At 44.5% G+C, this 20084-nt stretch overlaps 1 protein-coding gene across 1 annotated transcript; it reads right to left on the bottom strand.

Annotated features, from left to right (window-relative positions):
• Positions 1-1229: 1229 nt before the first annotated feature.
• On the bottom strand, positions 1230-18896 carry APOH (apolipoprotein H). Its single transcript, XM_004617982.2, has 8 exons — positions 18785-18896; positions 17109-17285; positions 15435-15531; positions 12503-12579; positions 9892-10086; positions 5159-5338; positions 3552-3749; positions 1230-1369 (listed from the first exon to the last, which is right to left on the bottom strand). The coding sequence occupies exons 1-8, from the start codon at positions 18846-18848 to the stop codon at positions 1314-1316; spliced, it is 1044 nt and encodes a 347-aa protein (XP_004618039.2). The 5' UTR covers positions 18849-18896; the 3' UTR covers positions 1230-1313.
• Positions 18897-20084: the final 1188 nt, after the last annotated feature.

The following is a 20084-nucleotide window of genomic DNA, read 5'->3' as shown; positions in this document are numbered from 1 at the left end:
TCTGTCTGTGAGCTGAAAGAGGCCACTTGCTGCACAAGGTATCCACTTGCTGAGATCGTATTTTCCCAGGCAGCATTTAGCCAGCCTAGTGCAAGCCAGGGAAGGCAAGGCACTTGGTACTAGACAGGGAACGTTAAGGGTGGATCATCAGACTTTGGTAGCACTGCACAGTAGCACTGTCGTCCCGTTGTTCATCGATTTGCTCGAGTGGGCACCAGCAACGTCTCCATGGTGAGACTTGTTGTTACTGTTTTAGGCATATCGAATACATACGCCACGGGGAGCTTGCCAGGCTCTGCTGTGCCAGTGGGATACTCTCGGTAACTTGCCGGGCTCTCCGAGAGGGACCCGAGAGAAATCAAACCCCGGTCGGTCACATGGGAGGCAAACGCCCTACCCGCTGTGCGATCGCTCCAGTTTGTTTTCAGGCATTATGAATCCAAACATCTGGGGTTCAACTCCAGTTTAATGGACCGTGAATGGACTGGCGTGTCATCTGATGGCAGTTCTTAAACTTTTGGGTCTTCTTGTTGTTGTTTTTGCCACACTCAGAGGTGCTCAAAGGGCTATTCGTGGCTCTGTGCTCAGAAATGACCCCTGATGGTGTTTGGGGAACTATATGCAGTGCTGGGGATCATAGCATCGCAAGTGCCTTACTTCCTGTACTGTCTCCCAGAATCCTGAAACTATTGAAGACAAAGCGTTGTCAAGGGGCAGGGGGGGGGTGGCGCCATATTTCAGCAGGTAAGGCAATTGCCTTGCATGCAGCTGACCTGGGTTTCATTCCCAGCATCCCATATGGTCCCCTGAGCATCCGGCAGAGTGAACCCTGAGTGCAGGGACCAGAGTAAGTCCTGAGCACTGACTGGGTGTGGCCCAGAAAAACAAGAAAACAAGCAAAAATAGAATTCCCTGGGGATTTTGTCATAAACGCTGATTCAGGGGTCATCCCCAGAAATTCTGGGACATATTTTTTTTTCCTGCTGTTATTATCAGGTGATACTGTTGAGAGGGGTCTGGGGGGCATGCTATACATACTGCATTGCTGTTGTTTTCTGTGAGTGCATCGGAGAACAGAATTAGAGAGGGGGAGAGGGGTTACAGATAATTGTCTAGTCTTTCCATTTTACAACCATGAAATGATAAGGTTCCAAATACTTGGATTTCTAATCCAGCAAACATAGCTGGAAGCGAGCCACCATGAGGCAAGACACTTCAGTGACTAAAGCTATGAATCTACCTTTATTTTTACACTCATTAGGTGCCTTCGACAAACCCCGATCCACGGGTGACCTTTTGTTCTGAAGACCAGTTTAGCATGGCTCTATCTCTGAAGCATCCTTTTTCCAGAAAGCCAAAGCACTGTGTGCTGTTTGAGGAGAAAAGAAAAAGAAAACATTCTAAGACAAATGGTCATTCCTTGAATTTGTGAAATTTGTGAAATTTGTGAAATCTGAGCCAAGTCGAATATATTCTACAATGTGCCGGATATATTTTAATGATATAAGGAAACGATTCAGTAGGAGATTTAGTGTTAGGAAAAAAAAACATCAGGGAAGTTCTATAAAGAGACTGGCTGTGAAGAGAAAACAACAACAACAAAATTTCTATAGCTCTGATAGTCAAGAGTGAAAGAAAAGAAATGGAAGGAAGCTTGGCTCCTTCCTCTGTTCTCCAGAGCACGAACAGAAAGAGCATTACAAATTTGGCCAAAAACAAACGCATCAACAAAACGCTGCCTGTAGTTATTGTCTTCTAATACTTTGCCCACTATTTCTACTAGCCTTAATGTAATTTGTCAGTTTGATTTAGTAGTGAGCGTTTCAAGAGGGCTCTGCTACCTTCTGAATGGCAATCCTTTGTCAGAGGCAAGGGTTCAGGAATGACCCCATGCCTGTGTAATATTTTCACTAATCAAACCTATGATATGCACATAATTTACCTAGTGTCATTCTTGTTCTCTGTCTCTGTCTCTCTCTGTGTCTGTCTGTCTGTCTGTCTGTCTCTCTCTCTCTCTCTCTCTCTCTCTCTCTCTCTCTTTCTCTCTCTCTCTCTCTTTCCTCTCTTCTGCTCCTACTATCCTCCCCAGCTTCTCTGCTGGGTGAGAGCATGACACCTCCTTAGAGCATTTCTGACCTCTTAGTCTATAAGACTTTCAGTCTCAGCCTAGTTCTTCCTGGGTAGCGGCAAAGTGTTCTCAGCTCTAAACAGGAAACAATAAGATGTCGAACGCTCTAAGTGCTTATCATTTTACCCTCCATTATCTTACCCAAACTGACATTTTCCTTAAAATGCCCTGTTTTAATGAATATTTTACTTTACCGAGTACTTTTCAAATTCTAGGAATTGCTTGAGGGAAGGGAAGAAATGTTAGAAGCTCTATAAACCAATTACTACCGTGATGAATTACTTTGTAAATTGGGATAAATGCTTTAGAATTGGGGAGTAAGTGGTAGAAATATCATTATTATTTAATATTGTTAGCATTATTATTCCTGCTTAAAATGCACTAACATAAGAAAGCATAATTTACCTCAATGCTCAATGAACAAAGTCATAACCCTGAGTTTTGAGCAGAAGAACTAGAAAGAAAATGTTTATGCTAGTGGAGAAAGTAGAAGGCAAAATCCCGGTCCATCTCACTGCTTCCCCCTGCGCCCTCTCTCCTGAGAAGCCCAGTGCCGGAACAGACCTGACGTTTCTTAATAAAAGTACATATTATACTTAATAAAAGTATACGATGACATCTGCACTTGTGTGTTCATTGCAGCACTGTTTACAATAGCCAGAATCTGGAAAGAACCAAGTACCCAAGAACAGATGACTGGTTAAAGAAACTTCGGTACATCTACACAATGGAATACTATGCCGCTGTTAGAAAGCATGAAGTCATTAAATTTGTATATAAGTGGATAAACATGGACAGTATCAAGTTATGTGAAGTGAGTCAGAAAGAGAGAGACAGACATAGAAAGATTGTACTCATCGGTGGAATATAAAGTAGCAAAATGGGAGATTTACACCCAAGAATAGTAGAGATGAGTACCAGGAGGATTGTTCCACGGCTTGGAAGCCGGCCTCCCATGCTGGGGGAAAAGGCAGCTCAGATAGAGAAGGAATCACCAAGAGTGCTTGGAGGGCCCGCTCAGGATGGGAGATGCATGCTGAAAGTAGACTATAAACTGAATGATGACCACTCAATACCTCTATTGCAAATGCAACACCCATAAGGGGAGAGAGAGAGAGAGAGAGAGAGAGAGAGAGAGAGAGAGAGAGCAAAAGGGAATGCCCTGCCCTAGGGAGTGGGGTGGGAGTGGGGGTGGGGGTGGTGGGAGGGATACTGAGATCATTGATGGTGGAGAATGGGCACTGATGGAGGGAAGATTACTCGACCATTGTATGACTGAAACGTAAGCACGAAAGTGAAAGTTTGCAAGTCTGTAACTGTACCTCACGGTGATTCATTAAAAAAATTAAATTAAATTTTAAAAAAAGTACAGACGATGGTGAGAAGCTATAGTGGTCGGTGAGAGTCCAAGTGTTCAACTTACTCTTGAAGCATTTGGGGACTTCAATGGTGCCATCGATGCACTGAGCATCTTCTGTGTAGCTACATTTGTCCTCCTTATTTTTGCAGAAGAAAGACACTTTTTGACCATGCAGCATTCCATTCTTAAATTTTTCTTGGATCTTGACTTTTTCTCCTTCATACAGCACAGTAGCTTTTTTGACGGGTAATTCACAAGATGCTGAAAGAGATCATATTTACAGTCAAGACCTGTGCATTCCATTAGACTTCCTTTTTCGGTCTGTTTTTGTTTGGGGGTCACATCAGCTGTACCCAGCTTATTCTTGCTAGGATCACTCCTGGCAGTGCTCAGGGGACCCTGTGTAGTTCTGGGGATCGAAAGTGGATAGGTCACATGCAAAGCAAGCAGTTTACCTGCTGTTCTTTCTCTTGGGCCACAAATAAACTTTCTTAAAGTAATTGTAGCATTTAAACCAGCAGGTATGGGGCCAGAGTGATAATACAGTGGGGAGGGCGCTTGCCTTGCATGCAGCTGACCCAGGTTTTATCCTCAGCACCCCAAATGGTCCCCTGAACACCGCCAGGGGTGATTCCCAAGCTAAGAGTAAGCCCTGAACACTGCTGGGTGTGGCCCCCAAACAAACGATGGGGCACCAGCAGGTATGTGCCCCTAGAGCCAATTGCCCAAATCAGGAAGATCTCAAGAATGTACATAGAAGAATCAGCAATGTATACTAATAACAATTTTTTTAATCAAAAGAGCCATTAATCATGGTTTCCAAGATGGCAATCTCTTTTTCTGCAGTAAACCCTTAAGAAGATAAGATCAGAGCAGACGTATTCACGTCTAGATTTCAGGGCCAAGAGTTTCTAGAAGATATTGACATTTCATATAGCCAATATTGCCCCCACTGGTCCTGTTGGTTAAGTCAGGGCACTCAACCACCAGCTTCTGTGAATGTTGATTGAGAGCAACTCACAGAACACTCCTCTTTCTGAAAAATTGTCTTCCGCCCTGAGGGAGCCACCTTTCCCAGGAAGTTATGGCAAACTGGACCTCAACCCTTGGGTGAGGATAAGAATCCCTATCCATGTCCCATAATCAATGACTCCCTGGCAAGGGATTACCAAAGGGAGGTTCCCCCTCTTGACGGGATAAATTCTAGGGTAGAATTCATGCTTCAGATCTTCCAGAAGGATGAAGTGAGGCTAGACTGTCTCTGACGAACTGTATTGTTCGCTGCGCATGTGATGGCCGATTTCTAGCCACCCTCTTAGAATGATCCTCTATTGCCTTTAACTAACTGAAAAGCATCCTTCGCTTTTGCAACGACCCACAAAAAGACTCCTGAACACGTGCACTGGCGAAGACTTAAAAGCTATTGCAAGAAGTCCACACACTCTTTCATCATGCTATCTCTGTCGTTTAGCCTCAACTAATCACTGTGTGTCTTCTTATGCCTGAAACTTTTCCTATCCTGATGTGAGTCCTAAAATCTTTCACTTGGCCATAGCTGAGGAACGAGGCTTGAGGAATATAGTGAACAGTTTAGAACAAGAAAGTAAGCAGTTAAGATGGTGCAACGCATACATTCAACAACACTTTAGGATCTTACCCATGTTTCATACCTTTACAGCTTGGCTCTGCTGACCAGTTTCCAAATTTGCTACATTCTACCTCTTTCGGGCCATCCAAGGTATAAGTCTCATGGCACCCATAGGTGGCTTTATCCTTATAACTAAGTACTTCTTTTGCAGGAAAGTTCACAAATCCGTGGTCTGGTCTTTTGGGGAAGGGGCATTTCACATCTAAGCAGTATATTCAATAATGCATGTTAGTGTTACATGATGACAGCATTGCTTAAAAGTTACATAAGAACTACTCCCCACAGTCTTTCTTCTAGCCATGGTACCACTGAATCTGGCAGCTTCTGTCATGGGAATACAAGTTCTAGGAACTCTGATGGTTAATTCTATCCCCACTATTTTATATTCATGAGACCTAGATTTTCTTTTTAAAATGACACTTTGAAAGCATATTTAATGATGTCACATGACCATAAAGTATTACAAATTTGATCTCCATGCAATTGAAGATACGAGATTTGAAACTAGAAAATCTGCCTCTTTTCCACCAACAAACCATGAAATTAAAACACAGAGACTCCCACAGCGAACACTAGCACATCATTACTCGGCTTTTAAATGCCAAATCTCATTCTTATGATTGTCATTAGAGCATACAAGGAGTCAGCATGCACGCTGACAGAAAAAAAATGGGACTACTTCCTGGTCTTCTCAACAGGAGACCCTCAAAGAGCATGCATCGTACTCTTACTTTTCTTTATCCCACTTCAAGAACAAGGCTAGAGCCAGAAGCACCGGGCTCTTGGGGGTCATACTCATGTTTTAGAGTAACAAGCTTCACTTGGAGGGACGAGTAGGGTATCAGAAACTTGGTGGTGATTGGATAAATCTTATACACTTATAGAAGTGCAGTGTTTTGTCCTCTGTAAGTATTGTAAAACATGATAAATCACTGTCACTGTATCACTGTCATCCTGTTGCTCATCGACTTGCTCGAGCAGGCACCAGTAACATCTCCATTGTGAGACTTGTTGTTACTGTTTTTGGCATAATGAATACGCCACAGGGAGCTTGCCAGGCTCTGCCATGCAGGTGGGATACTCTCGATAGCTTGCCGGGCTCTCCGAGAGGGATGGAAGAATCGAACCCGGCTCGGCCGCATGCAAGGCAAATGCTCTACCCACTGTGCTATTACTCCAGCCCAAAACATGATAAATAATTTTTAATAAAAAAGAAATACGGGGCTGGAGCAATAGCACAGCAGGTAGGGCGTTTGCCTTGCACGCAGCCAACCCGGGTTCAATTCCCAACATCCTATATGGTCCCCTGAACACCGCCAGGGGTAATTTCTGAGTGCAGAGCCAGGAGTAACCCCTATGCGTCACCAGTGTGACCCAAAAAGCAAAATAAATAAAAAGAAATACAAACTCTGGAGTTGGACCACTGGACTCGTAGGCTTTTACTTTGTCTTTTCACACATTGAATAAAAAAAAGAATCCATAAGAATATTAGTGGAAGGGGGCTGGAGAGATTGTACAGTAGGTAGGGTATTTGCTTTGCTCGTGGCCAACCTGGATTGATCTCCACCATCTCACATGATTCCCCTGAGCATTGCCAGGATAAATTACTGAGTGCAGTATTAGGAGTAATCCGTGAACATTGCTAGGTGTGGCCCCCAAACAAATAAACCACAACAAAAAAATATTAGGAACAAATGGTCTGTGGAAGAAAAGTTGTCCCCTATGAAAGATTTCCTGCTAATCAATGTAAAAGGAAGAAGACAACTAGAAAGTCATCCTTCCTAAATGAGAACATTCAGATGTTGATTGACAATGTTACTTGCCCACAACCTATGGGTTAATAATGTGTTGTTAAATACCCAAGAATAGTAGAAATAAGTACCAAGAGATTGGCTCCATGGCTTGGAATCTGGCCTCACATGCTGGGGGAAAAGGTAGCTCAGGTAGAGAAGGGAACACCACGTAAAATGTGGTTGGAGATCTCATGCGGGAAGGGAGATGCGGGCTGAAAGTAGACTAGAGACTGAACACGATGGCCACTCAATACCCCTATTGCAAACCACAACACCGAAAAGGAGAGAGAGAACAAAATGGAATGCTCTGCCACAGAGGTGGGGTGTGGGGGGAGATGAGACTGGGGGGGGGTGGGAGAGATACTGGGTTCATTGGTGGTGGAGAATGGACACTGGTGGAGGGATGTGTTCTTGAATATTGTATGAGGGAAACACAAGCACGAAAATGTGTAAATCTGTAATTATACCCTCACAATGATTCACTAACTTAAAAATAAATTAATTTTAAGAAATAATAATAGTGTGATGTTACTTAAATAACCTGGTTGACCTGTTTTCTGTATACAACTGAAAAGAAAAACTCAGCAATTACTTCTAGTCTTTTAATTGGGATTTTAATCTAGTATTTTATGGGCTGGAGCAATAGCACAGCGGGTAGGGCGTTTGCCTTACACGCAGTCAACTCCGGTTTGATTCCTTTGTCCCTCTCGGAGAGCCCGGCAAGCTACCAAGAGTATTCCGCCCACAAGGCAGAGCCTTGCAAGCTCCCCATGGCATATTCGATGTGCCAAAAACAGTAACAACAAGTCTCAGAATGGAGACGTTACTGGTGCCCGCTTGAGCAAATCGATGAGCAACAGGATGACAGTGATACAGTGACTCTAATAAGAATATTTTAAGAGAAAGTCACAATTTTATAGCTACCAGTGTCATAATTTAAGTTCTCAAGGATCTCTGATGGGGTTAAAAATTATTTCTGAAGTGTAAGTATTCATGTGTTCTCAAAGTATCAACCACCAGTGATACTTTTCTAGTTCCAAAGAAAATCAGAGTCTCTACCAGGAAAAAAATCTGTCACAACTCATCTGACACAGGGATTGAACTAAGCCCAACCAATGATGAATCCATATTCCATCCCTCACTCGGGGCTAAGTGTACTATTAACCAAATGATTTAACTGGAGTCTAACCATGAGTAAATAATGAACCAAATTCAAACTATAGAGCATTACACAATCTGTACTCTTGAAAATGTCAAAGGGAGACAATCAAAATGGCAGGGGGTCATTCTTCTTAAATTATTTTAAATTTAGAAACCATAATTTACATTATATTCATAGTTATATTCAGGCAAAGGTAGGCAGGGAATCATTCTTCATTAAGGGAGACAAAAGGAGTCTGGCAATTTAAGGGAATGTGTGTTTCTTGATTAGATTGCACATCTAAAAAATAAATAACTCACACATATAAAGGTCACTATTGAGTCAACTGGGGAAATGTGTCCGTGAAATAAACGCTGCTAATGTTTTATATTGTTATAATGGCCTCAATAGCTCTTGTTAATAATTCAAACATGTTCAGTGTCTTGGGTATGGTGTTAATATAGGGGAATGTCCTCATTCTTAGGATATTAGTCCTGAAGTATTTACGGTTAAATGTCATAATGTGTATGACTTCTTTACAGATAGCTCAGGGTGGGAGTATTATCTGTCTGTGGAGAGGGAGCGGGGAAATGAAAGGGAGGGAAAGAAGATCATAATACAGTTGATACATCTAGATGAAGAGCTGAAAAGAGGATAGAAATAGGCTACTTGGGGGCTGGAGCGATAGCACAGCGGGTAGGGTATCTGCCTTGCACGCAGCCAACGCGGGTTCAATTCCCAGCATCCCATACGGTCCCCTGAGCACCACCAGGAGTAATTCCTAAGTGCATGAGCCAGGAGTAACCCCTGAGCATCACTGGGTGTGACAAAGAAAGAAAGAAAGAAAGAAAGAAAGAAAGAAAGAAAGAAAGAAAGAAAGAAAGAAAGAAAGAAAGAAAGAAAGAAAGAAAGAAAGAAAGAAAGAAAGAAGAAAGAAAGAAAGAAAGAAAGAAAGAAAGAAAGAAAGAAAGAAAGAAAGAAAGAAAGAAAGAAAGAAAGAAAGAACTTACTTGGATGGTTAGAACCTGCTTGGGAGATTTAAATCATATGGACACATCTGCAGAAGACCACCACGTGACCCAGAGCTAAGTCCATCCTAGAAGTGCTAGATATTATATATATATATATATATATATATTTTTGGTTGAGTAGAATAAGATTTTTTAAATTTTTTTAAATTTTATTGACTCACCATGAGATAGTTACAAGCTATGTCATATTTTTTATTTTTTATATTTGATATTTTTTAATTGCTAATTTCCCCACGCTGAAAATGCTCAAAGCTTTGGATCATTTCCTCTTTCCCTGTCTTAGCTACCCTAGGAGTCCGCAGCCTATTTCCCTGTATGCCTGGTAAATCTCCTAATTTGTCTACTTCTCATACCATTAACAAACTCAAAGATCACAATCTGGGTCAAAGTCATCTCCATCATCTGTTTTGCTTCTGCAGCTGAGAAAAAGATGGCAGAGGTGTCCCTGGAGTCTCGCCTCCGTCTCCCAGCCCCCCAGCTTTTTCCTCGCCCATCCACAGGAACACGGGGGCTGTTCCACACACACCCCTCCCTCCGCCTCACTCACCGACTTCCCACATGCTCTGCCCTGCGGGTCGTGCCCCCCACCTCCTCCCCCAGTGCTCCTACAGCACTCCACAGCCCAGAGCAGTGGCTGTGCTGCTCTGAGGCCAGAAGGCAGCTTTCATTCACCTGGTCCCTCGATGCCCGGCACATTGCCTGGCCCACAGCAGGTCTAGTGAGACACCTCGTGCTCATGGAATTCCCACATGTGGCACGTGGGGTTATTTCTTCCTGTCGCTGCACTCACCTCTGCATTCAGGTAGCTCGGTCCAGTTTCCATGTGCCGTGCAGGTGATCGTGTCATTACCAAACATGGCGTACTGTGGCAAGCATTGGAAGACCGCCTTGTCTTGATAGAGGGAGTTATTCCCAGGCCTCGGCTTATAGTCACTTAGTGTGGCAAAGTTAGGTACGGGTGGGAAAGGGCACGTCACCGTCACCGCTGGAAGAAAAGAAGAACTTTAATTTTCATTAAAATAGCATCTTTTACCTAAAAGGAGAAAGAACAAAAGGGAATGCCCTGCTGCAGAGGCAGGGTGGGGTGGTGGGGGATGGGGTGGGGGTGGTGAGAGGGATACTGGGGTCATTGGTGGAGGAGAATAGGCACTGGTGGAGGGATGGGTAAACAATCGCTGTATGACTGAAATGCAAAAGTTCATAAGTTTGTAACTGTACCTCACGGTGATTTACTAATAAAAAATTTTTAAAAAAAGAAAATAGAATTAAATAGAATAAATAAAATAAATAAAATATTTTAGAATTAAATAGAATTTAAATAAAATAGAATTAAATAGAATTCTTCCCCCCTGAAGAACAACAAAAAATAAAAAACACTTTGAAAGATTGACCTGAGATAAAGCAAATTTTTATCAAATGCTAGAGTGAAAACAGTCCATTGCAGAGGCCAAATAGGAAAAGATGAGGTAGGGCTGGGGAGAGAGTCCAAGAGGTAGAGAGCTTGTCTGGTACATGACAAACCAGATTTGATCACTAGCACCCACATAGGAACTCCTGAGCACTGCCAGGAGTGAACTCAGAGTCAGGTGTAATCCCTGAGCACCGCCTGTGTGACCCACAAGCAAACAACCAACAAATTAGCCAAAAGAAAAAAATAAATAAATTGAGCACTAAATTTGTCTTCGAAAGCTAATCACGACCACTCACTGACCTTTCACAGTAGTATAATACTTAGGTTCCTGTACAGTCTTTGCTCCAAAGCTACCTTCAAGGATGCATTTGAAGGTAAGCATTGAAGGTATGTCACTTCAATGACAGCAGCTAAGTGCAAAGTTAAGGGTGACATCATAGGTCCACTGATAGTTGGGTTTATTTGTCTGTCCCCAGTGGGCTGGTGCCCAACCTGGGCCCATCCAAGCAGCATGCCACAGAGACATGTTAGAAAATAAGTTATTTGACTGACATATTGGTTGGTACCACCCAGCCAAAGGAAGTTCTACTAACTTCATGGAAGTCAGTGCAGAAATGTAATTTGACTTGAATTATCTAGATTATTACTGTGAGAGTGTGATCTGCAGAACTAGCAACGTGGCCGTTGTCAGGGAGTTTGATAGAAACACAGGCCAGGCCCCAGGCCAGATTCGAGATCAGAATCCGCTTCTTAGCAGGATGCCCACGTGATTCATGAAGGAGAAAACTTGTACAGTGTAGACTGAAGTTAGAGTCGTCATTCTGCTTGTAATTAAAGAAGCAAAAAAAAAAGACTCTGGATCATTGATATAAATCTACTTAAAAGGGAAACTATTTTAGGAACCACGGTAATTACTCCTGTTGAGTGAATTCCTTTACCTAATTTATGCCGAAGAGTCTTTGGGGAAGGGTGGCTTAGCTTTTCTTGAAATATTGTTCTTTGGAATTGTTTGACTTTTCTGCTTGCTTTTGCTAGGGCAGATCCTCATCATCAAAATGTTAAAGAACTGAAATTATTGTTGGAACACCCAGGTCAGAGATTGCAAGTGAGGGGCTGAACAATAATACAGCGTGCGGGACATTTGCCTTGCATGTGGCTGACCTGGGCTCGATGCCTAGCACCCCATCCGGTCCCCAGAGATGATCAGAAAGTTATCTCTTAGCCCAGAGCCAGGACTAAGCCCTGAGCACCTCTAGGTGTGTCCCTCCCCCCAACGAAAAGATTTGACTTGAATCAATCACAATACTGGGAACATAAACACAGGCCATCTGCCATCTGTCCCTGTTCAAACACAGCCCAGCTCTGATCCTGGCTTCGAGGCTGAGCACTCCAGATAAACGAGGTGGCCTTTGGAGGACTTTCAGCTCAGTGGATGAAGACCCTTTGGCGAGTTTGCTGGGAAGGTGAGCTGCCTTATTCCTCTTGCCATTCTCACACTTGCCAAGGGCAGTGCTCAGTCTCCCTTAGACCTGCGGCCTCGGGGCTAGGGAGAGAAAACTGCACACAGGAGATCCTGAACACATGTCTATGTGAGTACAGGAAGAAGGCCATGCACTTCCAGTGTGGAAGGGAAGGGGTTTGGTCCCCCTGTTTCCAGAAGACGCTCTCTTCTAGTCAAATGGTGGCCATCGCTAATGGACCAAAGCCACACATACCCATGTCCCCATCCAGCCCTAGCCAGGGAGCTGAAGGTTAAGGAATCCATGAAGGACCAGTTCCAGCCATGGAGGAAAGGAAGTATGTTCGAGTATTGCTTTTTGCCATGCTGGAAGGGTTGTTGCAGCTTCCAGAGTAAGAGGGTATCAGGATGAAGGTCGGCCACCAGCTTGCGGAGCAAGAAGGGAGGGAGTTGGGGGTGTGGGGTAACAGGGCTGAAAGCAGGAATTCTCCAGCTGGGATTCTTCCATTACACTAGGACCCACAGACTCACGAGAACAGACAGGGAGGGCTGGGCTCCACGTCCCTTCCTCAGTGCATTTAGCGGTATCAGTTCCGTTCAGAACATACCTACAACAGGAAAACTTCACTCATCAACTGGTAAAATCCACTGACAATACCTCAAATATCTTTTCCATTGAGCACTGCTTAGAATTATTACTATGAACCTCTTTCCCAGATTATAATGCTATTTTCCTAAGGAAAACACTCACCCAACGTTCCAGGAATAATTCTGCAGGTGAATTTCTGAAGAATACAGAGTTCCGCAATTTGAAGTGAAGCCAAGCCCCCCCACCCCTGCTGAAATGCCAGTTCTTCCTTTTTATCCAGCCAGGCAAGCTAGCTGCTCCTTATAGAACAAAAGAGTCCTTCTGTTTATCAAGATCACAAAACTGAATCAAGCTACATAACCTTGTCTATTCTTTTTCCAAGAGTCAACGAACTCTTACGCCGTGCAAAGACAATGCAATTTATTTCCATTGAAAAACGTAATGTTCATGGGGCTGGAGCAATAGCACAGCGGGGAGGGCATTTGCCTTGCACGCAGCTGACCCAGGTTTGATTCCCAGCATCCCATATGGTCCCCTGAGCACCGCCAGGGATAATTCCTGAGTGCAGAGCCAGGAGTAACCAGGTGTGACCCAAAAAGCAAAAATAAATAAAACTAAAAAAAATAAAAATGTAATGTTCTGGGGCCAGAGAGATAATCCAGGGGCTGAGGTACATGCCTTGCATGTGGCTGACCCTGATTTAATTTACTGAAGAACAAGGTCCCCTGAGCATCTCCGGGTGCCTGAAAATACCACTATGTGTAGCCCCAGAGGCTCCCACACATCACTGGGGTGGCCCCAGGTAACCCTGACACCTGGGGCCACCTATGTACATCACATCCTCCGCTCTCTCCTGGTTCTACTGGTCCAGTTGGCCAAGAACCATGAGGAGGGGTTCCTGGACCTCCTGAGTGTCCTGAAAGGACCTCCCTTAATAATGTTCTATCCTTGTAAAACAATATTTCAAGGTTGTTTATTTGGGGAATTTTTTTGGTTTGGTTTTGAGAGAATTTTATGTTTGCGTTTGCCTTGCACATGGCCAACCAGGGTTTGATTCCTCCATCCCTCTCGGAGAGCCCTGCAAGCTACAGAGAGTATCCTGCCTGCACAGCAGAGCCTGGCAAGCTACCTGTGGAGTATTCGATGTGCCAAAAACAGTAACAACAAGTCTCACAATGGAGACATTACTGGTGCACGCTGGAGCAAATTGATGAGCAACAGGATGATGTTTTGGGGGGCCCAGCCCACCATGCTCAGGGATTATTCCTGACTCTGTGTTCAGGAATCTCTCCTGGAGGGCTTGGGGAACAACATAGGGTGCTGGGTATTGAACCTGGGTTGGCCGTGTGCAAGGGGAGCGCCCTACCCACTATACTACCAGTCCAGACTCTGTTTCAAGGTTATCTGTTATCAGATCAGCCAATTTGCCACCCTGGATAAAACTACCACATTTCTCTTTCACACAAGGTGTTCTTAGCCTCCAATCCAAAAAGGGATCTCAGTAAAAATGTGCCCTGGAGTACAGCCAGCGAGCTCTCTTGGGTGCTTTTCTGCTCCCAAGGCAGACAAGCTGTGTGATCAACTGCCAGAGCTTTCTTCCTGGAAACAGTGTAATATGAACACTTAGAATGGAGGTCAGAGAGAGAGAGAGAAGAGAAAGAGAGAAGAGAGGGTGAGGAGGGAGACAGGAGAGGGAGAGAAGAGAGAGAGAGAAAGAAAGAAAGAAAGAAAGAAAGAAAGAAAGAAAGAAAGAAAGAAAAGAAAGAAGAAAGAAAGAAAGAAAGAAAGAAAGAAAGAAAGAAAGAAAGAAAGAAAGAAAGAAAGAAAGAAAGAAAGACGGAAGGAAGGAAGGAAGGAAGGAAGGAGAGAGAAGAAAGAAAGAAAGAAGAAAGAAAGAAAGAAAGAAAGAAAGAAAGAAAGAAAGAAAGAAAGGAAGGAAGGAAGGAAGGAAGGAAGGAAGGAAGGAAGGAAGGAAGGAAGGAGAAGGAAAGAAAGAAAGAAAGAAAGAAAGAAAGAAAGAAAGAAAGAAAGAAAGAAAGAAAGAAAGAAAGAAAAGAAAGAAGAAGAAGGAAGGAAGGAAGGAAGGAAGGAAGGAAGGAAGGAAGGAAGGGAAGGAAGGAAGGAAGGAAGAGAAAGAGAGAGAGAGAGAAGAAGAAGAAAGAAAGAAAGAAAGAAAGAAAGAAAGAAAGAAAGAAAGAAGAAAGAAGAAAGAAAGAAAGAAAGAAAGAAAGAAAGAAAGAAAGAAAAGAGAGGGAGAGGAGGGAGAGGAGAGAGGGAGAGGAGAGAGACAGGAGAGAAGAAGAGAGAGACAGGAGAGGGAGAGGAGAGGGAGAAGAGAGAGAGAGAAAGAGAGCTAAATGGGCAAAAAGAAAAAAAGCAAAATGAAAGAGAACTAACTATATCCAGACCTGGAGGTCCCAGATTTGGTCCCACCCCAGAGGGAGGGTGACTGTCAGACTCCCAACCTTCCCAACAAATTCTTTTCTAGAGACGATGAGGCCAATTAATAACATAAGGCTCATAACAAAAAAAACAAGTTCAACTCCAAAAATACTTTGACCCTCAAGCCAAGATTTGTCCCAGAGATTATTAGGAATCTAAGTTCAATCATTCCAAGGTATCTTCTTGACTAAATAATTTATCAGGAGCAGAATAATTAGACATGGTCGTGACTTCATATTTCATTACTTATTTTTATTGTCTGTGTCTTACCCAGCCTTAACTCCACTGTGGCATATATTAAAAGCAGGACTAAAATTGGCTTCTATTCAGCAAATCCAGCCCAAGGCTAGAGATTAAAATATAGGCCCTTCTAAACACTTAGCTTAAGGGCAGAGGAAAGTTTTGCAGTTCTTTTTAACTAGAAATCCTTACCCGGTGTTGCAAGAAAAGCTGATCATTTTGGGATATTCAAAAGTTGTGTAGCGCACAATTCCATTTTCTAAGATCCCAGCAAAAGGGCATACTCTGGCTGTCATTGAGAGATAGAAAGGTAAATTTCTATGTATGCAATTTTCTCTTAAGGAACGATATGGAAGCTCATTTCTGTCTTTTGATCCAATAACTCCGCCAGTAATATTCTAAGAGATTAACATAAAATAAGCCAAATGGTTTAGACACAAAAGGATTGATTACACTGATAACAAAATGGACAGTAAATGCCCACTCTCAGGGGACTAGTTTAACTGGAAACATCAAACCAACATTTGAACTGAAAAGCAGGCAAAAAATGTAAAGATTCTAGAAATCCAGTCACTATTTCCGATACACCAATGAAGATACAGAATGATGTTTACTCTTCACAATGATGCAATCATAAATGCATGGAAAGGTACTTAAATATAGAATTGTAAGTATTCTAGAGTTCTGGATAATTTGAAAGAAAAGGAATTTTCTGTAGATATTACGGTGATTTTAAATTCAATTGTAAGCAATTTTAAGTTAAAAATTTAAAGTAAAGTATATGGAAATGGTATATGAAAAAAGTATACAGAAATATGTCTTATTTAAACATAAATATGTGTAATTTTCAAAAGAATCATGTCCCCAACCAGGGCTCAGATAGGTTCACATAGTAATTTTTTTTTTCGCTTTTTGGGTCACACCTGGCGATGCACAGGGGTCACTCCTGGCTCTGCACTCAGGAATTACCCCTGGCGGTGCACAGGGGACCATATGGGATGCTGGGAATCGAACCCGGGTTGACCATGTGCAAGGCAAACGCCCTACCCACTGTGCTATCGCTCCAGCCCCCACATAGTAATTTTTGCTGCTCAACTTCTACATAACATTGCCCAAAGTCCTATATGGTTGGTTGCTCAATATTTAACTACAAAAAATAATGTCAGGCCTGATATCACAGTACCAAATTTTGAAGAAAAAAATAAGAGCCACCATCTACCATTCAGCTAATGGAGTCATGGATACTGCTTTATATAGCTATACAGTTTTAACTGAAATATAATTTCTATGATTTAATACAGTATAGATAGTACATTCCGGGGCTGGAGTGAGAGCACAGCCGGTAAGGTGTTTGCCTTGCACGTGGCCAACCCGGGTTCGATTCCTAGCATCCCATAGGGTCCCCTGAACACCACCAGGGGTAATTCCTGAGTGCAGAGCCAGGAGTAACCCCTGTGCATCGCCAGGTGTGACCCAAAAAAGAAAAAAAAAAGATAGTACATTCCAATTTAACAAAAATACATCATGTAGATGAAATTTATGTCTGTTTCAGTATCTATCAAACCATCTTTTATTGTGAGGCAAAGTCCAAACATAAAAGGAACGACCCCGTTGTCTCTTTCCCCATTCCCCTGACCTCTGCCTGATCTATTTTTGATACCCGGACCCCCGGGCTATGTTTGTCTTCTCTTGACTGAAAGACTGGGTTGCCCCTGTTTTCCCTCTCAGGAAGACACCCCCAGACCCTCCCACTCACAGCCCACCGGCCCTCTGCATCCAGACCTTGCACTGTAAATCCACCCCCGCCCCCACCCCCAGATTCCAGTGCGGGATGGGTGGGGGGCGTGTATGGAGGCGGAGACTCACGTGTGCATTTCAGCGTGTTGATGGGCCAGTGGCCTGTGAGCGGGCAGGTGAAGCGTCTCATGCCCCCGCGGGACTCGTAGCCCGGCTGGCAGGAGTACACTATCTGCTCCCCGGGGTCATAGACGTTTTTTAATGGAGTAACTGTGGCATATGGTTGTTGGTCTGGCCTGGGACAAGCTGGAAAGAGAACATAATAGTTGGTTAAGAAACCTATGCTGGGGCTGGAGCCATAGCACAGCGGGGAGGGCGTTTGCCTTGCACGCGGCCGACCCAGGTTCGAATCCCAGCATCCCATGTGGTCCCCCAAGCACTGCCAGGAGTAATTCCTGACTGCATGAGCCAGGAGTAACCCCTGAGCATCGCCAGGTGTGACCCAAAAACCAAAAAAAAAAAAAAAGAAACCTATGCTTCAGGGACAGGAGGTAGGGCGCTTGTACTTAGTTAAGGTGGATTCCATTCCCCATCACCCCTCCCAGGGTCCTGTAGCCCACCAGGAGTGAGCCCTGAGCACAGAAGCGGGAGTCAGTCCTCAGCATAGCTGAGTGTGGTTCCCCCAAAAACCAAATAAAGAAAAAAAAAGAAAACCATGTCTCTGCCACTAAGTGAGATGACTGATCTCTTTCCCCGGGACTTTAGGGTCAAAGGGCTGCAAGCAGTAGCCCCCTTGGGCGTATCTGCAGCCTGTGCGTCTGCAAGTGGCCCTCAGGAACGCTGCACACTGCCCTCTACTGTGGACTTTCATCTGCCCTCATGCTCCCCTTGTCTTGGGCTCCAGAAAGGTTTGGGGGTACCCTCGGAAAACCCCAGAGCATAAAGACCAGGTCACATTGGCTACCCTGTCCATCCACGCCCAGGAGCAGGTGGTCGAAGCTCTCTGTCGGGCCATGTCCCAAGAAGTGTGACTTGGCCAGTGTTCAGTGCAGAGACGTTCAAAGATGGGGTGGCTGGAAAGAGACGCAGCCCAGACGGCTCCGAGCACCCCAAATCATGGAGCCCGGGGCCAAGTGGCAGGCCCTGCTCTCGCACCGTCTCTGGGCTGCCCTTCTGGAGTGCCTTCTCTCCTCCCTCCGAGAAATCCCTCTTCCTCACCATAAAAGGAAAAAAGGGATCCGGGCTCGCCTTCTTCAGATCAGCTGGCGTGCACGAAGGAGAAATAATGAATGCTACTCCTAACGGACATGCCCGAGTCTGTGCCACACACTTATTATGGGCACGAAGATCTCACGCACCCAGCACAAGAAAGCTTCTGAAAAGTTCCATCTCTCACACTCTGCTGGAGATCGGCTTGCGGAAGCCCAGACTCGTCCCGTTATTATTGATGGGGAAGCTTTACACAGGGCCCGGTTGAAGGATATCCACACAGTTCCTCTCGCATCCACCCCCCACACACACACACACATCAGCTTAAAAAAAAAAAAATTTAGGGTATTGTTATTAGTCCTGGCATCGCCTAAGGATTTCATCGATGACGATTTTTTTTTTTTTGGGTCACACCCGGCGATGCACAGGAGTTACTCCTGGCTCATGCACTCAGGAATCACCCCTGGCGGTGCTCAGGGGACCATATGGGATACTGGGATTCGAACCCGGGTCGGCCGAGTGCAAGGCAAATGCCCTACCCGCTGTGCTATCACTCCAGCCCCTCGATGAGGATTTTTATCCTGAGGAGTACTCACTCCGTCCCGCAGTAGCGACATGGCAGACAAAACCCAAGAACAGGAAGAGCACCCGGGAAGCCATCGGGGAGGATTCGCCGTGGACACCGTGGAAGCGACTTTCCTTACGGAGAAAGAAGAGAGAGGCAGAGGGTGAAACGGCTTAAATATTAACCTCTTTGTGTACTTTTTTTTTTTGTCTCTGTAAACAGAAGATAAAGTATCCTGATTTCAAAGGGACTCGGAGGTCTGCATTCTTTCATTGCTTGCTTTCCACTTCTGAGGTTCTGTTGTGAAATCTTCAGGGCATGGGACCCGCCTCCATGACATTGAGGGTCATGGCACAAAGCAGATTATTAATTGTTCCCGCAGAATCCTCGGAGGGTGGGGGGCCCACCTATCAGGTCTCTTCCTGTTCCTTCCCTTTCCTGTGTTTCACGGATGGAGCGGGTAGAGCAGCAAAAGTTATGCTTGAGCACCAGTCAATCCCATACTCTATGGCCTAGGATATCTGCATCTCTTGAGTGATACCCCAAGCACTCAGACACAGCACCCCAAGAATAGCTTCATGAAAGCATCTAAAATGACAGTGCCTAAGAAAGGTGAGCTCCTATCACTCACTCTATGACCATTTCCCCCTGATTCTACGATTTCACCCGAAGTTGGTAATAAAATCCTCCCGACAGCTCTCATTGAGATCTTCTAATGTTCCGCTCGCCCTCAGTCTTCTCTGACATTGCATTAACTCATCCTTTGTTGATCCTCCCTCTCTCTCCCAAGCCAAGTTTCTAGAGCTATTCTAGGACTTGGGGAGTTGATAAGAAACAGGCTGGGACTCAAAGAAAAAAAAAAAGAGGAAAGACAAATGAGTTCCCAGGAAATCAGACACGATGGCGTTGCTGTCTTAGATGTCATTTGCTCCAAGAGACTGAATATAGAAGCATGCAATGACCAGGTAGCACTGTAGCACTGTCCCCTGTTGTTCATGGATTTGTTCGAGCGGGCACCAGTAACGTCTCCATGGTAAGACTTGTTGTTACTGCTTTTGGCATATCGAATATGCCACAGGGAGCTTGCCAGGCTTTGCTATGTGAGCGGGATACTCTCAGTAGCTTGCCGGGTTCTCCGAGAGGGATGAAGTAGTCAAACCCGGGTCGGCCACGTGCAAGGCAAACACCCTACCTGCTATGCTATCGCTCCAATCCAATGACCAGGTATTTATATTAAAATAAACTCTGGGGGGGCTGGAGCGATAGCACAGCAGGTAGGGCGTTTGCCTAGCACGCGGCTGACCCGGGTTCGAATCCCAGCATCCCATATG

This window comes from Sorex araneus, chromosome 3, assembly GCF_027595985.1.
Source record: "Sorex araneus isolate mSorAra2 chromosome 3, mSorAra2.pri, whole genome shotgun sequence".
In the NCBI taxonomy this organism is placed as follows: domain Eukaryota; kingdom Metazoa; phylum Chordata; class Mammalia; order Eulipotyphla; family Soricidae; genus Sorex; species Sorex araneus.
Note: the sequence above shows the minus strand (reverse complement) of the source record. Positions and strands in the feature narration are given on the sequence as shown.